Raw genomic sequence first — 25,341 nt, forward strand, 5'->3', positions numbered from 1 at the left:
TTGTTCTACTAACCTAAAAGTTATATCTTTGAAGACAATGGGATATTTCCCCTAAAACAAATTTTAAACCTATGATTTTTATGAGCCCAGGATTGAGAGTTTTATATCGAGGCAATAAAGGGAAAGAATCTGCTTTACTTTAGATATGGGGAAACTTATTTCACAGTGAAGGTGGTCTTGATTATATTAGACAACATGTATCATTTCTTCACATTGTCTTTTTTAAAGAAAATTTCATGTGAAGCTCAGCCAACTCACTGCACCCATGAAGATCTACTGACAGCTTATTTTCATATTCAACCTACAGCTTTGGCTTCAAGGGTTTCATGTCCATTAGAAAAATTTAGAGGACATTTTGCTTTCAGGGCTATTGCAAATGACTTATGCAGAATCTCTGTTACAAGTTCTTAACCAAAGCTCATCCTGGAGGTGAGTGAAAGCCCATGATAGAAAGACTTCTCTGCATGGCACTTCAGGTCCATTCTAAGACTCAGTGACCCCTCCCCCAAATGAATAAGTATAATAAATAGTGTATTGTCTCTTTCTGTCTCATAAACCTGGATATAGAGAATCCTCCAGAGACCTTGTGGAGGAAAGGAAAAGTTTTTACTTAGCTGACTACCAAAGTTTACCTTTGGCAATCACCAAGAGTCTAACTAGGAGGCTATCCAAATTAAGGATAATAACTGTAATAGACAATAGAAGGAATTGTGAGAGATTGTGAGTATATGGGGGAAGTCATAGACCATCATACAGAGACTTCAGGAGAAAGGAAAGTGATGTCTAACAGGAAAAAAAAGAAAAGTATTTCAATCAGATGTGCATTGTAGCACTCTGGTTGTTCAGACAAAACTTTCAGTAAAACTTCTATTTCTCTGTAATATTTTAGAATTATATTTTTAGGAAGATGGAAACGAGGGTTTAATCTGGTTCTACTGGCATAGATTCAGTCACATTCATGGAGTTTATCTCTAGTTAAGAAATAGGATTAAGAAAGCCAATTTACTTCTCTCCTTAGAATATAGGGAATAGTTCCTGTTTTGTGTCCAAATATCACATTTCTAAGGATAAAGCAGAATGTGCAAGTTTTGTGTTCTGGCATCATTGTCTAGGTTTCTTTTCTTTTTCACTATGGATACTTTTCTCTAGAATAAGCTTTCTCTGTAAATCCTCTCTTTCTAGAAGAATAGCACCTTTGTGGTTACCTTAAAAATTGGGTAGGTAATCCATGAGAAAGCCTATTCTGGAGTCAGGTCTCCTTTGGTGTACTCAGGAAAAAAAGGACATCCATATAATAGCACCTGTTCAGTTTGGCTTATGCTGATTACTCTATTTCACTGAGTTGTCACTAATAATTTATATGAGAAATCCATCTACACACTTTTTTCTTTTGCTTTGTTCCTGGAGCTATTTTTTTCCTGGATAAATTTATAGGATTCAGTCCCATTGATAATTTTTCTTATTCTCCCATAGTTCTTGGTTTTTATGGTTTTTAGTTTTTGTTTTATAAAACACACTAAAATGTATTTGATAAGCCTGCCTTATTAAGAAATATTTTCCTTTGTGTGTGTGTGTGTGTGTGTGTGACTATACTAGGTAGAAAATATAAAGAACTCAGAATGTTTTGATCATATCGAGTTTAATATAATTGCTCCCTTGTCCTGGCTAGAGAGATTTGAACTATCAGAGGGAATTCATGTGAGGGACATTTGCTGCTGACTCTGGAAATGGAGAAAGATGTGGCAAGAAATGTGGGCATCCACTAGATGATGACAGTGGCCCTTGACATCTGGCTAGATGTCCCAAGGAATTGGGAACCTTGTTCCTACAATAGCAAGGAAATGAATTTAGCCAACAACTAGAGTGAGTTTGGAAGTGGATTCTTCCTCAGACTTTCCAGAAGAGAATACTATCTGGTTATGATTTTGATTTTATCCTTCTAAGATTCTCTGTAGAGAAAACATCCACATCCTTTGGCTTCTGACTTATAGAACTGTGTCCTAATAAATGGGTGTTGCTTGAAGCTACTAAGTTTTGGTAGACTGTTAGATACTAATGAAAAAAAATATGTATATCCTAAACCAAGGAAAAAATTACAAAGAAAAAATTTCTATGTGTAAAGTTGGCTCATTTTAAACCAGCTGACCATTAATCCAGTTTGAAGGTTATCCAATCATTATGTTTCTCTATATTCTTGAAGTCTTTCTTGGTATACAATTCACCTTCATGGAAGGTGAGAAAGGAAAAGGAAGAATAAGGAATTGTTTTAAATGAGCCAGTTAAAGACACTCTTAGAACTCTTAGCAAACCCAGGAGGTGTAAGAGTGTTGAAACTGATAAATAATCTGAAGTTTAACCATTAACTACAGAGGTTCCTATCTGAAGGTTTTTTTTTTTTTTTTTTTTTTTTGAAGTTAGAAATTTCTGCATTGGAATCTCACCTTCATTTACTAGCTGAAAACTGATTTACTTAGTTTATCTGAGTCTTGGTTTCCTCATTTTAAAATTATTGTTCCTAATTGTTGGAATACTGGGAATGAGAATTTAAGTGGAAAGCCCTTAGGGCTTGATCATGATAACAATTCAATAATTGGTAGCCATTATTACTATTATTAATATTTTTTCTAATTAATTGGATCAAAGGGTGTCTGTCAATATTCCCCTTAATTTTGATCTGTTAAGAACTATAAAGAACTGAAGAATGGTATCCTAGTATTTCTGCCTTTATAGAGATGAGAAAGCCCATGGCACACCCTAGAACACTGTGGATGAAAATTCCTATATACTGGATGACGTCAATATGGAAAAATACCCTTGGGATCCTGCTAAAACATTATATATGATATAATAAAATTTGGTATCATACAAGTTTGTCATAACTTGCATGCAATAAGCATTAGTTATTTAGTTAAAAAGATCTAAATTGAAGGCAGCATTTGTCTATCTGTGACTTAATCTCATGGCATTAAGCAGAGAGACACTGTTATAACAAGGGTTACAATGCTTTAAATGATCAACATATATTTTAACAGTGGTAGATAACAAGGTAACAAGGGAAAGCTTCTCCTACTTGGCTGCCTTTTTTTTTTTCCCCTAAAGATTTTATTTATTTTAGAGAGAGAAAAAGAGAGAGAAGTAGAGGGGGAGGGAGAGGGACAAGCAGACTCTGTGCTGGGTGGAGCTCCTATCTCACAACCCTGAGATCATGATGTGAGCTGAAAGCTAAATCTACTGAGCTATCCAGTAGCTGGCACCCACTGGCTGCCTTTTTAAAATATGTGACATTCATTCACAAATATTTGACATACCTGTTACCTTTATTTATAGTAAACAAAGTTGAGAATAATCTTCAGTTCTGTCAAGATTCCTTGACCAAAGTCAGAGCATAAAATGACATAGACTGACAGTACCAAAAAAAAAAAAAAAGAGAGAGAGAGAGAGAGACTGACAGTACAAACAGACATGACCTTGCATATCTTGTCATCTTGGGTTATTGTACCAACAAATAATTTCCCTATGGTTGAAAAATAAGCACCATCAAGTTTTTTCAATGCTCTGGAATAATATTATTTTATCTCAAATAGCACTGCAAACAGTATAATTCTTGCCTAATATTTCAGGTAAGCATAATGCTATGCTACTCTATAATATTACTGAATATAATATTGTTAACTTCTAATCAGTTTCCTTTTCTTTTTACATCAGCATTTCATGAGATCATATAAAAATGAAAATAATGGAAAAGTATTTTCAAGTTTTTAAAAGATCATAAATAATATTTTGTTTAATAGTAGGGATAAAAATTTATTTTATTTTATTTTTAAGTATTTGTTATACTTGCTTTCAAAGTTCTCCCATTCCAGAGTGGAAATCAACTATAAAAGGGCTGCTCTAAGGAGCCAGACTGCCTGGAATGGAAGCTTGACCCCACTGCCTATTAGCTATGTTACTATGGACGGTTTCCTTAACTTCTCTCTCTACCTTACTGTTCTCTTTTATAAAACAATAATCATAGGAATCTCTCTCATGAAGCTGCTGTTAGAAATTTAAAAGTTAATACATATAAAGTATTTAGATCTCTACTGTTTAAGTACTTGCTATTATTATTAAGGTAACTGTAAAACAATCAGTATGGTATTTGAAATGGTACCAAATAAATGCCTCCATGGATATTTTGATACTGACTCTTCCAGATTCACTATTGGTTGAGAATCTACCAAATTTTACCAAATCATTTTGAATTTCACAAAATGCAATCCCAAGGGGGTGAGAGTCAGTAGGTGGTTTAGATCCTTGGCAACAGGTTAACTCACAGGTCAATCCAGATTCTTACAAACTAGAGACTGACATTGACTGCATGATTTCACCATTGCTAGGAGAAATTCTGATTTGGTCCCATTGAAAGTTTGCTTCTAATTAATGGAGTAACTCTCCTCTTCCAATTGTTAAAGTGAGGTTGCCAAGAGGAATGCTGGAATTTGCTTTTCCAAGGAGGTCAATAATAACAATGAAATAAGAAGCCAAGTACTTCTTTTCTGAATAAGTACTAGCCACTACACTAATCAGTTTCACTTTGTACCCTTGTCCTCACATTGGGTGCCATGCTGCATCTCCTTAAGGTCATGCTTGTTGAGTGACTGCATGAGCCAAAATTTCCTTTAAAAAGAGATTTAGATTAGTACTATTTAGATATAGTAGGATGAACGTGAAGAGCTTTCAAGGTCCTTTTGAGTTGATGAAGAGCTACCATTGACTTCAAGACATGATGTGCCTTTTTTAACACCTGTAGTGACCACATTAATGGCGTGACCCAAATTAATCCCCACCATACCTCCAAAGTGTGGTGGTGGGCCACAGAGAAGCACCACACCTTGACCTTCTCGGACGGATACCATGCTTCTTGTTTTGGTTTCAAAGTCTTCAATATCTTGGAAAACAAACAAAACAGCTTTAGAATTATTTTGCAGTAAAAAAAAAACATTTTAAAGTATAATCTTCAACTTATTTTTATTCTTAACAGTAATGGGCATTCATACTTGACTGACCAGGAGATTTAGTTGATGATTAATTTATCTGCCCTGATTGTTATCTCTAAAAATCTTGTTTTTCTTTCTTCTTTCCTTTTAATATAATTAAATCGAATATGTGATGAAGACATTTATTAACATTACCTACTATCTGTTTACTTTTATTCCTCAGGCAGTCTGTAGCCCAGCAGGAAATCTTTAAAACCCAGCACATATTTACTTTCCTTACCCAGGGAAGGTGTGATAAAAAACAAACAAACAAAAAGTATGCAGCAAGTTTGCTGCAATCTTCTAGCATCTTAGATTAATGGTTGGTATTTGATGTGCAGATGGGGTCTGTGAGAATTTAGGATGGAATGGTGTGGGGAAAGAGTTCTATGTGACTGAACCATTGAGAAAGAAGGTATATTTTCTAATTTCCTTGTTCTACTCCTTCACAAAGCATCTTCATGATCTTGTTTGGAGTTTTGTAATTTCCTACAATATTAAAGAATCATAGAAATTCACTGTTAGAAGGAAGCTAACTAGTTATCTCATTAAACCATCCACATGAAGTACATATTCTTTCCACACTCCTGGAATCATCATTCAGTCTCCAGGACTGTTGAACTTCTCTGAACTTTAGTTTTTTAGCCTGTAAAATCCCATTAATACTCATTTACTCTTTTAAAAAAATTGTAGTGAACACCTATTAAAAATATAGGAAGTGTATTAAGGAGAGAAGATACATTAGTAAATAAATCAGGCATGTACCTTGCCCTTATTGTGCTTATTATCTAATAGGAAAACTAGAATACAAGTTAAAAAACAAATGTACATCCATAAATTGTAATAATTTTTGTGGAGTGAGGAGTGCTGTTACCTACAAAAATGCATTGTTCCTTCTTCCATAGTAATAGATTAGTAAATCAAATACATTTTTCTAATCAGAGGATACATTTCTTAGACATCTTTGCAATTAATGTGGTAAGCAGACAATGAGTGAAACTTCCATCTATTATGTATGAAAGGAAATATCCATAGTTTTACATTCTCCACCTATCCCACCAGCACCTAGGTTGCCAATGATATGAAAGATCTTGTTGAAGATGAAAGAGCCACCTTTAACCTGGGTACTTGAGTGACTGCATGGAGTACAACCACAGCCGATCTGGAACATCCACTTTGGATCATTATAGTAGGGATAAGTAAACTCCTATCTTGTTTGAAGCATTTATCTCTGTGTTATAGCAGTTTAACCTTTTATCCCAACTGACATATCTTGTGAATGAAAAGAACCAGAATGCAGATCTATTGGATGAGAAAGAGACAGCCATGCAATGGTGCTATGGAACAGGGTAAATATTTCTTGCTGAAAGAAAAACAGGTTCCAAAACCTAGATGTAGAAAATGGCAGGAAAGTTTCACAATATTGAAATGAAGCAATGTTCATGGGCACATAGTCAGCAAGGAACAATGAGAAATTGCAAAAATCAGGTCATCTGAGGCTATTACATTATATTGGGATTATATTAAAAGTACAAAAGAAAAAAAAAGTACAAAAGAAATACCTGGAAATAATTAAATAATAAATCAGTGCAGAAGTTGAGCAACATCTGCAACATTCATAGAATGGAATGCCATCAATGATTAGAAGGAATGTTTTAAATATAAAGGACTAATGTGGAAAGTTCTTGGAAAGTGAGTTATACTATTATGTTAAAAAAAGTACTAAATATTGCTATGACATTATACTTTTGTGAGAGAAAAAAGTCAAAACCTAAATACGAGGATCTCTTTTAACTGGTATAGAGAAAGTTATAGAATATGTATTTTTAATATTCACCTTGGTTATAACAAGGGAAGAATAAGAGATATGCGAGTAGAGATTATTAAATCTTTACCTTCACCTCTCTTTATTTTTAAAAAATTATAAAGTATATAAATTATGTGTGCATTTTTTGCTCATTTTTAAACAACTTTACTGGAGTTTAATTGAAATAAATTAGTGGTGTGATTTAGAGAGATTAAAGACTTCTATTTTGAATATAATATGTGTGTCTCATCCATGAGTTATTTAAATGACAATGTCATGTATGCTATATAACATCTGAGCCCTGAACTCAGAGGAGAGGCAAGGTCTAGATCTATAAGAATAGAATTTATCAGCATACAGTATTTAAAGCGATAGGAATGTGTGTAATCCCCATGGGATGACTCTTAAATTTTTCGCATGAGAAATTTGGTAGTCAGTCATCTAGAACCAAACTCTAAAAATCTTCAATTTTTTAAAAGATTTTATTTATTTATTCATGAGAGACACACACACATACAGAGAAAGGCAGAGATACAGGCAGAGGGAGAGGCAGGCTCCTCGTGGGGAGCCCGATGCGGGACCCACCCTAGATCCTGGGATCATGCCGAGCCAAAGACAGATGCTCAACCACTGAACCACCCAGGTGTCCCTGAAAACCTTCAATTTTTAGAAGTAGAGTAGAAGACTATGGAGAAAGAAAAGAAGGAAGGAAAGGGAGGGAAGCAGAGAACGAGACAGAGAAGAGAAAAATTGTAAGAATTATTTGCTGGACAGATGAGAAAGTTTTTCAGGGTGGTTTCAAATTTCTCAATGAAACAGATGACAGTGTTGGGTAAATCAGTGAAGAAGGGAAAAAATGCAATAAATATACCTATTTATCAGTGTTGTTATGAGGATTAAATAAAATAAGGAATTTAAAGTATCTAACCTATATAGTGTGTTATAGAGGAGGTGATCAATATATGGTAATCATTATGATTATGATACAATAACTCATGACATCATGCTGTTATATTTTCCTCTGATACAAAGCTGAGATATGCAAATTTGCAAACACAACTTTAACAGCATATTTTGGTTCCAATAAAATTTTTTGTAGGTGGGTGTTTCAATTTGAAGCATCCATGCTGTTTATCTCTGTATCTACCAAATAAGTATTCTTTTTTGTAGATTTGCTTTCTATTCATGAAAAGAGTCCAATGAAAGAAATGGATTAAGTCTGATACACAAATTTGGTAACCCTTATTTGTACCCTATTTTAATAATACAAATATTTGACCAAGATAAGCCCTACTTTTCCCCAGGTACACCCCCTTTTCTTCCTCCACCTGCTCTTGATTATCAGTTATTAGCTTTACACTAATTCAGGACCTGGCATGCCTTGTCTATTTCTTAAAGAGGATTTTTTAAAATAAATTTATTTTTATTGGTGTTCAATTTACCAACATACAGAATAACACCCAGTGCTCATCCCATCAAGTGCCCCCCTCAGTGCCCGTCACCCATTCACCCCCACCCCCTGCCCTCCTCCCCTCCACCACCCCTAGTTCGTTTCCCAGAATTAGGAGTTAAAAGAGGATTTTAAATCAAATATGTGCCCTCTCTTCTTTGGCAGTAGAGAAGTTAAATCAACCTACATATGCTGGTACCGTTAATGTGAACTATTGCCTTGACTTCGGAGTTCTTTATGGGTTGGGTTTGCATAATTTTAAATGTGACTCAGTAAGAATCAAGTTAACAAACTCTTTTTAAAACCAAAAATCAATATATTGTATTCATTGTTACTATTTGTAGTAGTAATAACAGATGAGGATTTAAAAATGTTTTTTCCTGCTATCATTATTGAAAGGTCCCATTAAATTGTCTTTACTTTTTAATGGTCACAAAAACAAAAACTGTCACAAAAGAGTAATGAGAAATTGAATGGTTCTATGAAATTAACAAGCTTTGGATTGAATTTTCTGTGTCACATTGTCAGTGTGCCATACTCCCAGTAATATCAATCATGTTCTCAGTGTTAATCAGAAGCCATTATAACACATTGTTGATAAGACCACTGATTTTAATATATTCTGTGTTCATTTCCACTTATACAGGATCCACGTGCAACATAATTTCTTCTTGCCTTTTACGATTACAATGGGGCATCTAATAGTTGACATGAAAGGAAATCAACATCTCTCAAAAGTCATACAAGTCTTGTTAGCTATCAAAACACTGTCATTCCAAAATGGTACTAGTTCATAGGCTTTAATTAATAATTCAGATTTTAAAACTGTTTAATAGCCACATAGATGATAGACAAGATATAATTTTGCCGTATTTAAACTAGGTGCCATCTCATGTGAATACGCTTTGATCAAGATGTGTTTTAAGTATCTAACTTGTATTTCAAGTGTCTTTTTGCTAGCAGGAGACATGATCTAATTCAGATATTTTGAGGCAAGGTTGACTGAATTAGGTAGCCATTTGAGCATCCAATGAAATTTTCTTTGCTCTATAACACCCTTTAAGACTCTAGATTTATTCTTCTATCAGGAAAGCCCAGAAAGAACCACCAGTTTCTATTTTTGTCCTATCCATTTTTGCTTAAGAGAAAATAGCTTAGTGTGAGATCGGTCTCAAATTCTGTATTATTTGGAGAAACTCCTATAAGCCACAAAGGTGACCTGCCCAGGCTGTCCTTGTGTTCAAGGTATAAGTCCTGCAGTGTAGGTTGTTGTTAAAGACCCCAATTGTTGAGGTTGCTCTCATTAAGCCATTCTGATGACCATGGCTTATCGAATCCTGTGGTTTTATTGCTGGTTTTGGAGGAAGCTTTTGGCAGGAGCATAAGCAAAAATGCAGTCACAAACAAGGCTCTGTTCCAAAGGCCAGCAGGAAGTGCCTGAGAATGGCCCATAAAATAAGCTTTAAAGAATTACAAGGCCATATGCTCTCTCCTGGAGCAACCAAGGTGCAGAGGAAGGATGAGGGCCACCAAAATGTACTTAAAATTAAGTCCAAGTAATGTTAAGTGTTGCAGCATCTAATTGTAAGGAGAATACATCTTTGCAGCTGCCATGTGTAGGAATGAATCTCAGCCTAATTAAAGTGAGAAAACTGTATTATTTGCTGCCAAGGCCTGAGGATCACAATCAAGAGGATGTGCTTGGCAGTACCAGCCCCTGACACAGAAGGAGGCCAGTGGCTTGCCAACTCTCATAAGCTTGGAGGACGGCTCTGGGTATCCGGGGTACATTGACCAGACCAGGAGGACGACACCTGCAAAGTTGAGGATAGGAAAAGATATTCACTGGGAAAGTGTGTATGCTGCAAGCAGGACATACCCCAGTTGAGTTGTTCAAGATCTGAGTAATAATATAAATTGGACCTTTAGCTCCTTGCTACACTTTATTGTATTTTAATATTTTAAATCTTTATTTTTCTCCCTTTCTTTCATATATCAAGAATAACTACTATGTGCCGGATACTCAGTGAGGTAGTTTCATTGAATTCTCATGACGACTCTGGAATGCAGGTACTGCTATCCCATTCACTTAACAAAGAGCCAGAGGCTCCTAAATGATCAGCAGCAGACCAAAGACCACACAGTTTCTACATATCAAGACAGAACTGAAAAGGAGGTAGTCTGGTTCCAGAGCTCATGTTCTTCAACATGAGGCTATTCTGCTTTCCAAATGTTAACTAGGGTCTCCCTGCCATACGCAAGATATAAGTAGGCAAAAACTGCCACTCCATGTTGAGACAAACAAACAAACAAACAAACAAACACAAAAGCTTAGTGACTTTTCAAAGAATCCTGCAACTTCCTGGAATGAGGAGGAGGTACTATATTTTCAGATTTAGAAATAGTTTCATTTCTGATATCCTCACTTTTCAGAATCCTTGTTCTGTCCTCTCCAGGTATGTTTCCCAACTTATCTCCACCCTCATGTCCCTGCAAACAAGGAACTCAGCTCCTTATCTTGACCTACATAGAGATATGCATCTCACCAGCCCGGCCCACACACACACAAATAGGAAGCACCACCACCCCAACTACCATATTTGTGCCTCTGTTAATCTTATGGATTTAGTAGGCTGCAATCCAAACACCGTGAAATCAAATATTGGATATTTAGTTCTTAAAAGTCTATAGTTCCACTCCCCCTCTGTTGTTTATGTCTGCTCTCTCTCTCTCTCCTACAGACTTCCCACTACAGTTCTGGTTCAAGAACAGGGAGAAACCCAGATCCTCCGCCTTTCTTTTGCAAAGTTCACCTCCCTCTGTCTCCTACTACCACACTCAGAAATGGAGAGATCTTCAGTAGTTCACAGAGCTTCTAACTAAAGGAAGTAAAATTAAATTCCAAATATCATGGCTCTGGAGGGCATTTGCTTAACCGCCAGACTATACTGCCTCCCTAAACAGAGCTTCCCCACAACACAGACCATATGGTCTGCCCCTAAACCCGAGAAGGGGTTTTCTCTCTTATTTTCTTTCTCTCTACACCCCCAAAACAGCTTCAATTATTTGTTACTTTGAGAATGCTGAATCTGATCTTAAATTCCCAGGTTTCTTGTACTGTACTTTGTTTTGCACCTGTAGAATACTATTCCCCCTTTGCAAATTCTGTGAAGTTTTAGCACTGAAGGTTTGCACTGGAGTCAACAGGACCAAAGAGTGCTTGTTCACCTTCCTGATGCAGTTTGCACGTTGTGCTTTGTTTTGGCCTACGGCAAAAACATTTTGCCGGGTAAGAAAATGCTGATGCTCTCCCCAGCAAAAGGGAAATGGTGAAAGAGACCAAGAATAATTCTCTAGTTCTGTATTAGTCTCACTGAACTCCTAGGTGTGATATATGAAACTTTTGAAATCAAAGTACTCTTTTTTAAGAATATCAAGACATCATAGTAAGGTTATTCTGAATTCACATCTTTCCATCAGTTTTCTCCTTTGAAGAGGACCACTCCAGGAGAATATCAAATGGGTCGTGTTACTCTTTCCTATTTCTTGGGTGGTTTGAAGTAAGCTGAAGATCCTGGTGCTGTAATTAATTTTCACAGAACTTTATTAAGTGGCATACAAAAATATTTCTCTTTAGACCAATTTCATTTTATACCGTCATTCTCAGGATGCTATATGCTCAGTTACAGTGTTCATGATATTATTGTGTTTCCTAGCATAACTCAGTAACATAACATGACATAACCTAATAAAGCAGAGTGCCATTGTCAAATTCTGTAAAAGAGGCAATAGCTGAGTCTTGATATTGAACATAAATTTGGAATGCTAATATCTAAGCAAGAAGTAAGGAAGTATTTTAAGAGTTTCTGGTGTCAAATTCATTTACAATCCAAGTTAAAATTCCTTCCCCCTCTTTTTTTTTTTTGATATAAAAGGATTCTTATAAAACTTCATAAATAAGTGAAGAGCAAGTAAGTTGTTTCTTTGTTTCCTGGGAATAATGAATTCACTGAGAACCATTTCCTTATGGTGCTTAAGAAAATAATATATAGGATAGTAAAGAGGAGGGGCTGATACATTCTTTCCTATCAGCTGAGCATCTAGAGATAAACATTTATTATATAGAGCATGGTAAGCATTTTCAGAGAGATAAGCATGTATTATTTAGAACACTGTGAGTAACTATGAAATACTTAATTGGTCTATTAAAACACACACATAAAACTGAATTTGATTTTCTATAAAGGACTCATTTGTCTGACTAATGCTAGGAAAGCAGGGGCATCTATGACCAAAAAAAAAAAAAAAAAGAATGCAAGTACTAGATAGATATGGCCTGTTCCCAAACTTGTCTCTTTCTAAATCTGTATATTCCCTACAGTTAATACCAGCTGAATGAAAGAGAAGCAGAAGGAACAATGGGATGATATAACTTTGACAGCATAATATAGACTGAGACTCAGATTACTTAACTGTACATTGCAGTGGAGGTCTTCAGTGTTTCTGGAAAGAAAAGAAGCAATCTAAGTAGGCATGCAAAAATCAAACAACTCACTAATGAATTCTGTATAAAGTTATTAACGATGAAACAAAATTATCTAGAGCACAAATTTAGGTCATACTCTGTGGGTTCAAATGTTAGCTTCACCATGCATTTGCTGTAGATTTAGGGTTCATTAATTAGTTTCTTTCTATCTCAGTTTTCTCTACTCTTACAATGAAACTAGTAATAGCACCTATCTCACAGGGCTAGTGTTGTGATGCCTTTAACATGCTTAAAAGGTATGAAGTACAAAATACCTGAAGCTGGGGACTTAAATTATGTTATTGATGATATACTTGCACATCACCAAAAGTTGGATGCTTAGAATCTTTATAAAGGTTTCATTTCAGTGTCTGATGATTTAACAAACATGTTTTCTTAGAGACAGAGCCTGGAATTTCCTTCTCTGTCCACCCAGTGGCCAGTTCAAATGCTCTGTGAATAAATAAATTTTAAAAAATGGCCCAAAGTCAAAAGTATGTGGATTTTCTTCCAAGTATTGCCACATCACGTTGTTACTTTATTACAGAGCATGTTCTGCCAACTTGACAAGAATTGTTAGATGGAGGGTCATTGAACCTCTCTGCCCAGAAAGCACCACAGCCCAGCTGGAGGCGGAAATCACCTCTTGGCTTGTTATTTGAGTCGCCAGAAAAGTCCTAGACTGCCCTTGTTTCTTCTTGGTCTTGGCCTGTGCCTTTTGGCAAATGTTCATTTTCCCATCTTTTGTTCTGTAGGAAGGACAGTACTAGTTCCTTTCTAGTCAGTAATCTTTAAAGGGATTTCTTAGAGCTGTTTGTGTTGCCTACGATTAATGAATGATACAAATATAGCTCAAGTGCAAAAGGCGAGTATCCAGAATGGATCAGAATCTCAGAAGAATAAAGGATGCAATACAGCATGTGGAAGATGTAGACTTAGTTGTGTGTGCCAAGGTATGTTTTTCTACCAAAAAGAAGATTGGAGGATTTTGCTGAAGAGTCCTGCATGGCAGAGAGAAAACCTGGAGTCTAGTGTAGACAGCAAACTAGCTAATCCGAAAGACAGTGGGTCTTTATTAGATTCTGGTTAAACATGTGAATGGAACAACTAAGAGCTATGGAAAGTGCAGTGAGAGGGGCTGTCTAGCATAGGGGGAGGCGAATTCTTATTTCCTGAGACCTCCCCCCAGAGCCCCAGACCTTTATAAACATTCTCATGGTTAATCTTTGCAGTGGCCCTGAGATGTACCTACTGTGGCTCTCATTTTGTAAACAAAAGGTTGAGGAACTTGGCCAGGACCTCAAAGCGAGAAGAGGACAGGGTAAGGACTCCTCCCACACTCTGACTCTAGAAACCTTTTCAGAGATTCAGAACACTACTCTGTCCACTCCATGGAAGAAGAGGGAAAGGCAGGAAGGGGAAAAGAGGAACACAAAGCAGAATTTCTTTTTTTTTCAAAGTGAGTGAGCACAGTCTATCCTGCCTCTTGGGGAAGAGAATCATAGCCTGGGTTCTTAAGTTTTTGAACGTGGTAGCACAAAAGCTAAACTGACCCACTGGTCTCCTGGAAGTCTGAGGGGATTTGGCTACAGCTCAGTTGTTATTAGCTCCTGTGCTAGGTCATCAGCAAAGAGCGCTGGATATCGAAGTTTTCGTGAGAAATGAGGTGAACTTGTGTCCCTTCTGGAACAATCCTACTCCTAGCTCCTCCAGGCCCGCTTCGGTGCTGGACATTAGAGAAAAGGGAGTGATTTCCATGAAGCAAGGCTCCCTGCCCCTTGATAACACTGGTTAATGCGAGCCACCACACAAACTATGGTTCTTTTCAGACACAGCCCAGAATAAGCCCTTTCATTCATTGTGATGGTTTAATCAGAAACTTTGATTTCAAAATTTGCAAACTATGTAGAAAATAAAAGGTAGAGTTTTCGAGGTAATGGGGAAAAGCCTCTGGGTAAATGTGTTACTACTCCTGTTTCTAGAAGGAGTGTAGAATGAGAGCACTTTTTCAAAGATACCCCCCCCCCCCCCCACACACACACACACATAAGACAGTTTCTATCCTACTGACTTCACTTTGCAGGAACTTGCAGTACTGGAATTAAGGAGACTGACTTCAGGGTTGTTGCTAAATACTGTTATTTTTCCATCAAATTGTTTTACTCAGAGCAAGGTCTTTGGAGTCACATTTGAAATCTGCATTTCCTTTGCAGATTTCTCCAGCTCAGCCCTCAGGGTAATTAAGGTCCGCTGGTAAGGACTTTTGCATACATTGTCATTTAGAGACAGAAAAAGAGAGAGAAAGAGAAAGAACAAGACACAGTCCCAGAAACAGAGACAGAAAGAGAGCATTAGAGCCTCTTTTAAATAAAATCCCAGTATTTGCCAAAGCACTTTGTCATCTTTTTTAGTATTTATAGGAACCTTGAGAGATAAACAAAAGAGAGATTATCATTGTGTGTGGTAGTTATCATTGGTTCTTTGGCAATGCACTTGAGTGTTATGGAAACACACATTTTTCAATTTTAATAGCTACATGGTGCTTTTTAGAGTTCCCATTTATTTCTGATGAATTACATTAATTTTCTAGATACAGTGGTAATAAATATGTGCTTTCTAACATTTTTACTTACTAAAAATGAAAGCAGTTTGACTGGGAAAGAATAAATAACTGGTGGTACATGGATATTTTAAACCCCACAAAGTATAGATGCCTGAAATTTGGGAATCTGACTTGGGAAAATGGTGGATCCAGAGGATATGGTGGATCATGAGACCAGATATATTTGAAAGGACCGCACACTGACCACACACTGTGTGAGCAACGAACAGGGATGGAGGGAAGGGAAAGAACAAAAACAAGAGGAAAATCAACTTACAGAATGCTGCAGGACTTGTAGGAAAAGTCCTTTCAACTTAAGATGCTTTATGTCCTTCTTAAACATTTTTTTAAAAATAGATTTTATTTATCTATTCATGAGAGACACAGAGACATAGGCAGAGGGAGAAGTAGGATCCCTGCGGGCAGCCCCATGCAGCACTCAGATCCCAGAACCCAGGGATCATGAACTGAGCTGAAAGGAGATGTTCGACCACTGAGCCACCCAGGGTCCCCACTTATGTCCTTCTAGTGTCGGTAACCCTTTCCTCCCTCAAACGTCCACAAATGTGCCAATACAAAGCACAGACTGTGTGGATGAGTTTTTATGTTAGCAGGTGTGTTATTTGGAGCACAATTAGGAAGCATTCGTTCCTCTTTTAGATCAAGACTAAGATCAAGAAAGAAAACCGACTATAAGAACTGGGCAGGGAGTAGGACCTCAGCTGAGGTAGAGTGGGAGTTAGAAGGGTTGGAAGGAATGTCTCTTCACCAAGATATGCAGGAACGTGAACACTGATGTTCCTGGAGAACAGTGAGTAGATTTCATCTAGATGTTAAAAGCAGAGAGTGCCAACTGAGAGGAGTTTCATAGAAATGCAATTGGTCTGAGCTACAGTTTCATTTCTGTCAAACATGAAACTGGGGCTGTTTCAGACTTACACCAGCAGATCACATAGCCTGCATCTCACAGACAGCTGCTTCAAAAATATGGGTGGATTTAATACATTAAAGAAAAAGGTAATTTGCTTGAATTAATTAATTAATTAATTATAATTTACCATTACTCTGCTGCAATTGTTTGTATGACTTCCTTTTTTGTTTGTTTGTTTTAAAGATTTTATTCATTCATTTGACACACACACAGAGAACACAAGCAGGGAGAGCGTCACGCTGCTATAGGGGCAGAGGGAGAAGCAGACCCCCTGCAGAGCTGCAGGAGGGGCTCCACAATGCTAGGACCCCAGGATCATGACCTGAACTAAAAGCAGATGCTTAACCAACTGAGCCACCTAGATGTCCCAGTGTGACTTCCTTTTACAAAATGAGCATATGGGCCTTTTTTTTTGCGTTCCCAGTACCCAGCACAGGGCTGGCACACAGTAGATACTCAATAAATGTTCTATTCATGATTAATGAGTTCAGAGAAATAAAAGTAAGTTTAAAAAGCTTACTAAGCTATTTAAGACTCCACATGATATGATTTCTATTAGCACTTTCCACCCACTGTTCAGAAAACTCCAGACACAATGGATACTTTACTTTCTTGTTTCTTATAACACAGTGTTTCCTCCCTTTATGGCCTTTGGCCTTATTGTTTCTTCTGCTTCAAAACTTCTGCCCAGATGCCCACATGGCTGGATTCCCCTTGACATTCAAATCTCAGCCTGTGTGTTAGGGAAGCCTCTTTTGGCCAACCAGTCTAAGGTAGCAGCTTCCTATCAACCTCTCTTTTTCCCCCCAAAGTCTAATAACTGTCATAAATGATTATTGGTTTAATTTATTTCAAATTTTTCCTAGATAGATTATAAGCTTCAGGAAAATGGGGACCTTGCTTTCTCCACAGTAGCTAGGTCAGTGCTCACAAAAAGCAGGTATTCAACAAATACATGTTTAATGAATTAGGAAATAGTTATAACTCCAAAGTAATTGAGTGAATAGAAAATATTATGTATACAGTCCATAGTATTTTCTTTAGGAATTGAAAAGGGGATACATTTTTTGCTGGATCATAGAGAAGAGGCTAGGATTTATTCTAAAAGATGATTTAGTAGTCAGACTCCAAAACGAACCTCGGTGAACCTACTGGTGGTATCCACTGCTTTATCCAGTCCCTTTCCACTGCACTGTGCTAGGATTGGTCTGTGCAACCAACACAGTACAGCAGATACCATGGCAGGTCACCGCTGAAATTTGGTTATAAAAGACTGTGCATGGCCCAGGAAAGAGAAGCAAACCCGTGAGCAAAGGGAACATAACTTTTTATTTAAAATGAAAGAATGGTCACATAGTTGAAAGAAAAATATTTGAGTTTTGGATTCAGATCAGCCTGTGTTTGAATCTAGCTCTCTAACTACAGTGTCTAATTATGAGGCACTGTAAACTATAAACTTTATTTTTCACCTACTTTCTTTTTTTAAAATTTTTATTTATTTATGATAGGCACACAGCGAGAGGGAGAGGCAGAGACACAGGCAGAGGGAGAAGCAGGCTCCATGCACCGGAAGCCCGACGTGGGATTCAATCCCGGGACTCCAGGATCGCACCCTGGGCCAAAGGCAGGCGCTAAACCGCTGCACCACCCAGGGATTCCTTTTCACCTTTCAATGTTCTCTAATATGCCCAGTGCCTGATACAAAAGGACATTCAATAAACATTTGCTGAAAAAACAATAGATGGGTAAATCGAATCTATAAAATGTTTCTTTTAAAAAATATTTACAGTATTAGATCATTGTTAGGATTAAGTGAGATGCCAGAAGTCACTTGTTTAATATATGTGTCAAACAGCTCTCCATAAGTTATAGCTATCACAAAATTTATAGTTCATTAATTTTCAAATAGAATTAATTTTATATATAAGTCTATTTTATGTTGTTATTTTTTCTGTTATATTTATCATTTTGTATTTGTATTTATATTTAACGTACACAAAGTTTATACTACATGTGTAGACACTAAAAAGCACATTATGTGGCTATCTAAAAAGTATGCACTATCATGAGGCGTATTTTACACATGAAATGTCAAAACAAAAAATTTAAGAAAACTGCCAATAAGTCACTAAACTAGTAATTATTTTTAAAAAATATTTTATTTATTTATTCATGAAAGACACACAGAGAGAGGCAGAGACACAAGCAGAGGGAGAAGCAGGCTTCCTCTGGGGAGCCTGATAATGGGACTCGATCCCAGAGCCAAAGGCAGACGCTCAACCACTGAGCCAACCAGGTGCCACTAAACTAGTAATTAAATGATGGAACTAAATTTTAAATACACAGTGCCTTAATATCACACTGTCATAATGCCTAAATGACCAACTAGTTGATTTTCTAGTTCATTCCAATTTCCACTGAAATAATAATCATGTGTTCATTGTTTCATCTCTTTGCACACCAGGGACAGACATTCACTTAAGGCAGTCTGAACTAATGGAGGAGGCTGTTAAAAAGGTATCGAGACAAAGCTCAGGCCAGCAAAGTAGTGGAAACACATCTGAGGGTAGTAAGGTTCACTGCCAGCTGTTCTCTTTCCATCTCCCTGTTTCTCTTTTCCATGGGCCACACAAGCCCATGTCCTCTCTGCTTTCCTTTGAGCATCTGCTCTATTTTTTCTCACTGCAGGTTGGTCTCCTTGTATTTACGTAAGTTCACGAACTCATAAAATCTCAGCCTGCATATTATTTGCTTTATCCTAGCCACTCCACAAACTTGTCAGCTCTTGCTCCTACCATGAAGTTCATTTGTGTCTTTTCCTTGAGATTTTTGAGATGTTCAATGCCAGACGTCTGTCACTGTAGAAAAGAAGTTACCTACTTAGCAACCTAGGCCTGCTCTTTTATAAGATAAGCAGAGACTATTAATTGCCATCTTCAGTAAAATGATTAATCAAGGAGATCACTATCCAATTGTCTCATTTAAGTATTTTGCTTATTTTAAAGATAGAATAAGTTCAGTCCAATTACTTATTCAGTAATCAAGTAGAAATAATTGAAAAAGACCCTGTTTACTCAGAAATGCTAGAGCCAAGTATATGGAAATGCAAAATTCCTGAACTATTATCTTTGAACTTTTGCATATCCCCTTGCTTATTAGGTAAGAATGTAACCTTTTTAAATTAAAATTACAAAATAAATGTAAATATCAAACCAATTCCTTGGATACTCTCACATTTAGGACTGTCACTTAGGAAACCAAAAGTGTTGTGGTTCTTTTAAGGGATGGTTGTAACAGCCACTGTAGATGGCTGCTACACAACCCCTCAGCCCACCTAGGAAGTCACCTATCATTTTGGGAGACCATTGATAATTGAAGGCTTGTCACTTTCAGCACCTTGGTCCCTTTGCCTGAAATTTTTCTGAGGAATTATTCATTCTATGGGCACAGAATACCCCAAACCCTGGTATGTCTGCTGGGGATTTAATATCCTCAGCAGTGAATCTCAGCCGAGGAATAAGGGAGTTTGTAAGTAATAACCCAGCTTCCCTGCCCTAAGATGGAGTGATCATGAGGCATGTTTTCTAAAGTCAAGAGGAGAGCACAGCCATACGGAACCACAATTTTCCATAGTGATAACCCACTCATTGGCCCACTCTTCATGGGTTTTCTCCCTTCCCTACAAACTTCCCTACTCTTTCACCAGGCTTCCTGAGATTACTTCCTTTCCTAAATGTACAATTGAATCCAAATATGGTGTTATGAACTCCGCTTTTATTTTTATTCTTAAAGATTTTTTTTTTTAATTTATGAGAGAGAGAGAGAAAGAGAGAGAGAGGCAGAGACACAGCAGAGAGAGAAGCAAGCAGGCTCCATGCAGGGAGCCCGAGGTGGGACTCGATCCCCGATCTCCAGGATCACGCCCTGGGCAGAATGCGGTGCTAAACCACTGAGCCACCTGGGCTGCCCATGAACTCTGCTTTTAAAGAAAGCAAATCAGGCAGAGTGTGCTATGGACATTTAAACAAGTCTCATCTGCTAATTTATTAAGCAGCTACTATTTGCCAAGTAATGCTCTAGGAGCTATAAATGCAGCAATGAACTACACAGACAAAATTGATTTGTCTCCTGTGGGAAATCAATGTTTCTCTAATTTTTTTTTCATGGTACACATGGAGTTTTCCGAAGCTTCACATTAAATTTGAGCTGTTTCCTTAATTATTTTTTCAGAGAGCAGAGAATATGATATATTATAAAGACAAATCAATTTTTGTTTTTCTTTCCGTGCATTATTACCTAAAGCACCAGTGATGAGGGGAAATTTTGTTGTTGTTGTTGTTGCCACTCCTAAAATGTTGAAGAGAGGCAGAGAAACTCACCATGGTATTCAGCAACCCAAACATGCTGCAACATCAAACATCTGCCCTGAATCCATCTTTGGGACTACACAGTTAATGGTATAAAATATTAAGGCTCACCTTTGGACTGTAAGAGCTGCTGTGCTGCATAGTAAGTGTGGATAGAGCCTCTGGATGTTTTCAGCCTGGACTCCCATCTGGAAGCCACAGGCAGACAAGGCCATTGACTTGCCAAAACAAACAAAATATTTTCAATATTCTGTGTTTTTGAAAAGTTCTCTTGCTTGTCATCACAAAGTCACTTACAATCAGGGAGTCAATTTGTATTCAAGAGGTTCTCCTTCTATCAGAAAATGGTTTATAGGCACTTTCACTAAATTGCTTCTCTAAAAGAAATAGACAGGATCTCATCTGCATTGGCTTAAGAATATCTCTGCCTGAAGACAGAGGAATGGACTAGATGACCCTCAAGAGCTCTTTACACTTCAGAATCTAAAAATTTCTTCTAAAATTTTGCTTCAAATGCATAGGATTTTTGGTTTAGATCATTTAAACATAGATTTTTTTACTCTCTTAAGAAAAAGTGACTTTTTAACATCACTTATATATATGTGTGTTTTTGTATATGTATATATAATTACATATAATTCCACTTTATGCTATATATGTGATTATTATATACTGATATATCACTATGAAACTTCTCCACTTAGTGTCTCAGTAGATCCTCAGAGGAATTTCTAATATAGCTATACAGCTAGAGTTTTTCTAGTGTCTAATTTCACAATTAGGGCTCAAAATGCAACTTACCCAAAATCATACATTTTTTTAAGTGACAGCCATAATTTAAAAACTCAGCTCATTTAACTTTATAGATTTCTGTCTCTTTTTTTTTTCAGTTCATGCTGACTTTACATATTTAATTTTAGTCTTCTGCATATTTTCCCTATCAGTAAGTTAATTTTCTTGAATAAAAATTTAAACAGTTAAACTGCAATAATAATAGCAACCTAGCATCCTGTGAATAATAAGCTGGAACATAGGTGGGACTTTATTTATTAATAATTTAAAAAAAAAGTTATTCAATGAAAACATCTCACCAAAATGGGTGTTCATGGCTTTTCCATTCCTACTGATGCATTAGAAAAACATTGTGGCACAGTGGTCCACAGCTGTGGTCACAGCTAGGGTCCCAAAGTGAGCTTAACTTCAAACAACTTTCTACCATATACTAGCAAATTACTTGATCTTTTCTTATGTTTATGTATCTGTAAAATTGATTTACAATAGTAGCTACCGTTTAGTTTTGCTAAATTATATGAGATATTAAAGTATATGTTCAATAAATGTTAGCTGTCACCATTGGCAGGCCACATCTAAAAATATATTCTAAGTCTATCTGAGGGCTCAGTAAACTACAATGACCTATGAGCTAAACTGAGCTCACTGCCTGTTTTTGTAAATAAAGTTGTGTTGAAACACAGCCACACACGTTTATTTATGTGTGGTTGCTTTTACTCTATAATAGCAGAGACCTCGGCCTGTCAATCAAAGATATTTACTATGTTGCTCTTTACAGAAAAGTTTTGCTGACTCCTGATCTTTACCATGAATACCAATCCTTGATACTAATGTCTCAATCAAGACTACATGATTGATATGTGACACACAAGAAGATCTGGGAAAGAAAATTGAAGGTACCCTCCGATGAAGGTAACTGCACCGTGGAACAGATAAAACCTGAACCCAAGAGCATCAAGATGAACAACAAATATAAGTCCTCAGGAGTACAGTGATATTAGAAGGGTGGTATGAGAGGGAAAAGTTGAGAAAGTTGACTTTTAACAGCTATGATCCCCAGACACAAATGAAACTTCTTTTATTTGAAAAACTAAGCTGCTTCCACCCACACTTTTTTATTAAAGGTATTTATGAGTACTCTTCCAATCCCTCACACATAAACCATGCACCACTCGAGCCAGGCCACTGCACATTCAAGCTTTGTGACTCATATGAAGCAAGATTTACCTGCATTACAACAGTGAAAGGGAAATAAATTGGGTGATTTCATTACTTTCTGTTCAATGAAATCCTTATTTTATTGCTAAGCTTTGACACTTTTTCCAGAACCTCAACTATCTTTTCTCTCGCCCACTAAGAAGTAGCAGCAGCACCAAAAAATCATCCAGACATCTGGATATTGCATCCAATAATTTATTGGAATCTCAGTCATACTGCTACAATGAAAGTAAAGGAGATAAAAGGAATTTCACCCACACTACAAATAAAAGAGTTGGAATAATAGCCTTTTTTTTCCCCTCCCTTCAAAATATTAAATTTTATCAATCAGAATCTAGCAGTTCTGGGACCAGTACATGCTTTGTTGTTAACAATATCTCAATCACACATATTGCTTTTCCAATACAACCTGCAGGGGACTGATTTGTGATAAAGCTGATATAGGAAATGCAGAGGGGGACAGACATATAGCCAAATAAATCAGGTTAAAATGCACTTGATGGAATGGACTTAAAGGTAAGTCTTCAGTCATTTTCTCCAGTTTAGACTCTGCATTTGGTCTTAATGGCTGCCTTTGAAACTTTTGTATCTGACCTATTCATAGGAAGAATAAAGCACCAGAAACTACTAAGATCTAGGCAGTGCTGTCATTTTAAAAGTTTGTCTTTAGATGATAAATGGGCTTTCTCCAGAGGAGAAACGGCACCGTGTAGTACAGCTTTGTGCTTTGTAGAAGAGCTTACTGTGTCACCAGGTATAGTGTTAACATCCTGCGAAGAGGGACATGATGGATATATAGTGGGGGTGGGGTAGGGTGTAGATAACTATTTAGGATAATTTGAGATTTTAACTACTAAGAACTACTTGGATTCTAAGTGGAAAATGGGCTTTGTCAACACTGGACTACTAATAAATAAAAATGAGAAAGCTTTATGGGATGGAGATGGGACAACAAAACTAGGTATTGTACCTCAAACTCCTTACAAAAATAAATTCTAGGTGAATCAGAGATCTAAATGTAATGAATGAAAGGACAAGAGTACTAAAGGGGAATAGTTTCATAATCATGGGCTTCAGAAAATTTTTATACATGTATCACAAAACAAAAATTTTAAAGGGAATAAGAGATAAATCAAATTACAAAAAAATCCCAGTTTTACAGGCTAAAATATCAAAAGCAAAATTAAAATAAAAATGGAAATATTTTATATAATTTATAATAGAAAAATATTAATATACTTTAAAGAGTACCTAAGAAAAATCTGAATCTCTCACTACAAAAGTAGGCAAAGACCATGTTTAGGAAATTTGAAAAAGAATTCCAAGTTTTCAATAAGCATATGAAAAGGTTAATTTTATTAATAACCCAAGAAATCCAAATTAAAACAATAACAGTTTGTCACTCATCAGATGCTAAATATGTATAATATTGAGAAGGACTAAGGAAACCAGCATACTCACTGCTGCTCCAAGTATAATTTGGTAAAACTGTTTTTCAAGAGTTGTTAATCAAGATGTATTCACATTTAAAATGTAAAACCTATTTTCCCTAGGAATTCCACTTTTTGGTATCTACTCTAAGGATATAATTGGTCAAACAAGTAAAGGAATATATAATAGATAGTGATTATAGCACTGTCTAATGAAGTCTAGCAAAGTCCATTAATTGTCAATTATTTACAATAGTAAAGTCATATAATCAGGTACTATGTAACCATTTAGAAGCATAAACATATCTATCTATATTTCTTGAGGTCTAATAGTTAGAAATTTTTTGTATTTATTTCTGGGCTCTCGTCTTTTCTTTCCCTTTCAGTGACTTCAAGTACTCCCATGACTTCAAGTGACATTTACGCACAGATCATCGTCAAATTAGTATGGTTAGTCCAGATCTTCCTTCTGTAATACATACACTTGTATCTGACTATATGGCATCTCTGAAATGGAACACTTAATTCCTTCTAGAGAATAGTTCTTCAAGTCTTCCTTATCAAAGTGAATGATAAATATCAACCATCTATTTTAAGGGATCCATTTTAAGATTCCTTAAAATCTACATTGCATCTAGCAGCAAACATTATTAACATTCAAAATTTCTCAAAAGTATCTCCACTTTTCTCATTCTCTATTGCTACCCTCTTAAAAAAAAGATTTTATTTATTTATTCATGAGACACACACACACAGAGAGAGAGAGAGAGAGAGAGAGAGAGAGAGAGAGGCAGACACAGGCAGAGAAAGAAGCAGGCTTCATGCAGGGAGCCCAAATGCAAGACTCGATCCTGGGACTCCAGGATCACACCCTGGGCTAAAGGCAGACGTTCAACTGCTGAGCCACTTAGGTGTCCTTATCGCTACCCTCTTAGTCATGTTTTCATCATCTAACATCTGAATGGTTGCACAGCCTCCCAAAGTGTTTTACCACTTACACATTTATAATCTTTTATATCATATATATCAGCTAAAGAAATTCAACTAAAAAATAGATCATATAATCTATTAAATCCATGTAATAGATTAAATTGGATCATGCAGTCAATTAAAATGAGATAATGTAGTCTATTTCTTAAAATTTTATGGAGTCCTATTATTTTTGGAATACAATTCAAAATCTAGAACATGGGCAATCTGGTCA

General features: G+C 36.5%; 1 protein-coding gene across 1 annotated transcript in view; it reads right to left on the reverse strand.

Annotated features, from left to right (window-relative positions):
- Window positions 1–25,341, reverse strand: part of CNTN6 (contactin 6) — a 155,622-nt gene that overhangs the window by 109,022 nt on the left and 21,259 nt on the right. Inside the window, 1 exon segment of the mRNA XM_055344121.1 lies at window positions 4,832–4,927. Coding sequence (XP_055200096.1) covers window positions 4,832–4,927 — 96 coding nt within the window.

The sequence above is a fragment of the Nyctereutes procyonoides genome, unplaced genomic scaffold (assembly GCF_905146905.1).
Source record: "Nyctereutes procyonoides isolate TBG_1078 unplaced genomic scaffold, NYPRO_anot_genome, whole genome shotgun sequence".
Taxonomy (NCBI): Eukaryota; Metazoa; Chordata; class Mammalia; order Carnivora; family Canidae; genus Nyctereutes; species Nyctereutes procyonoides.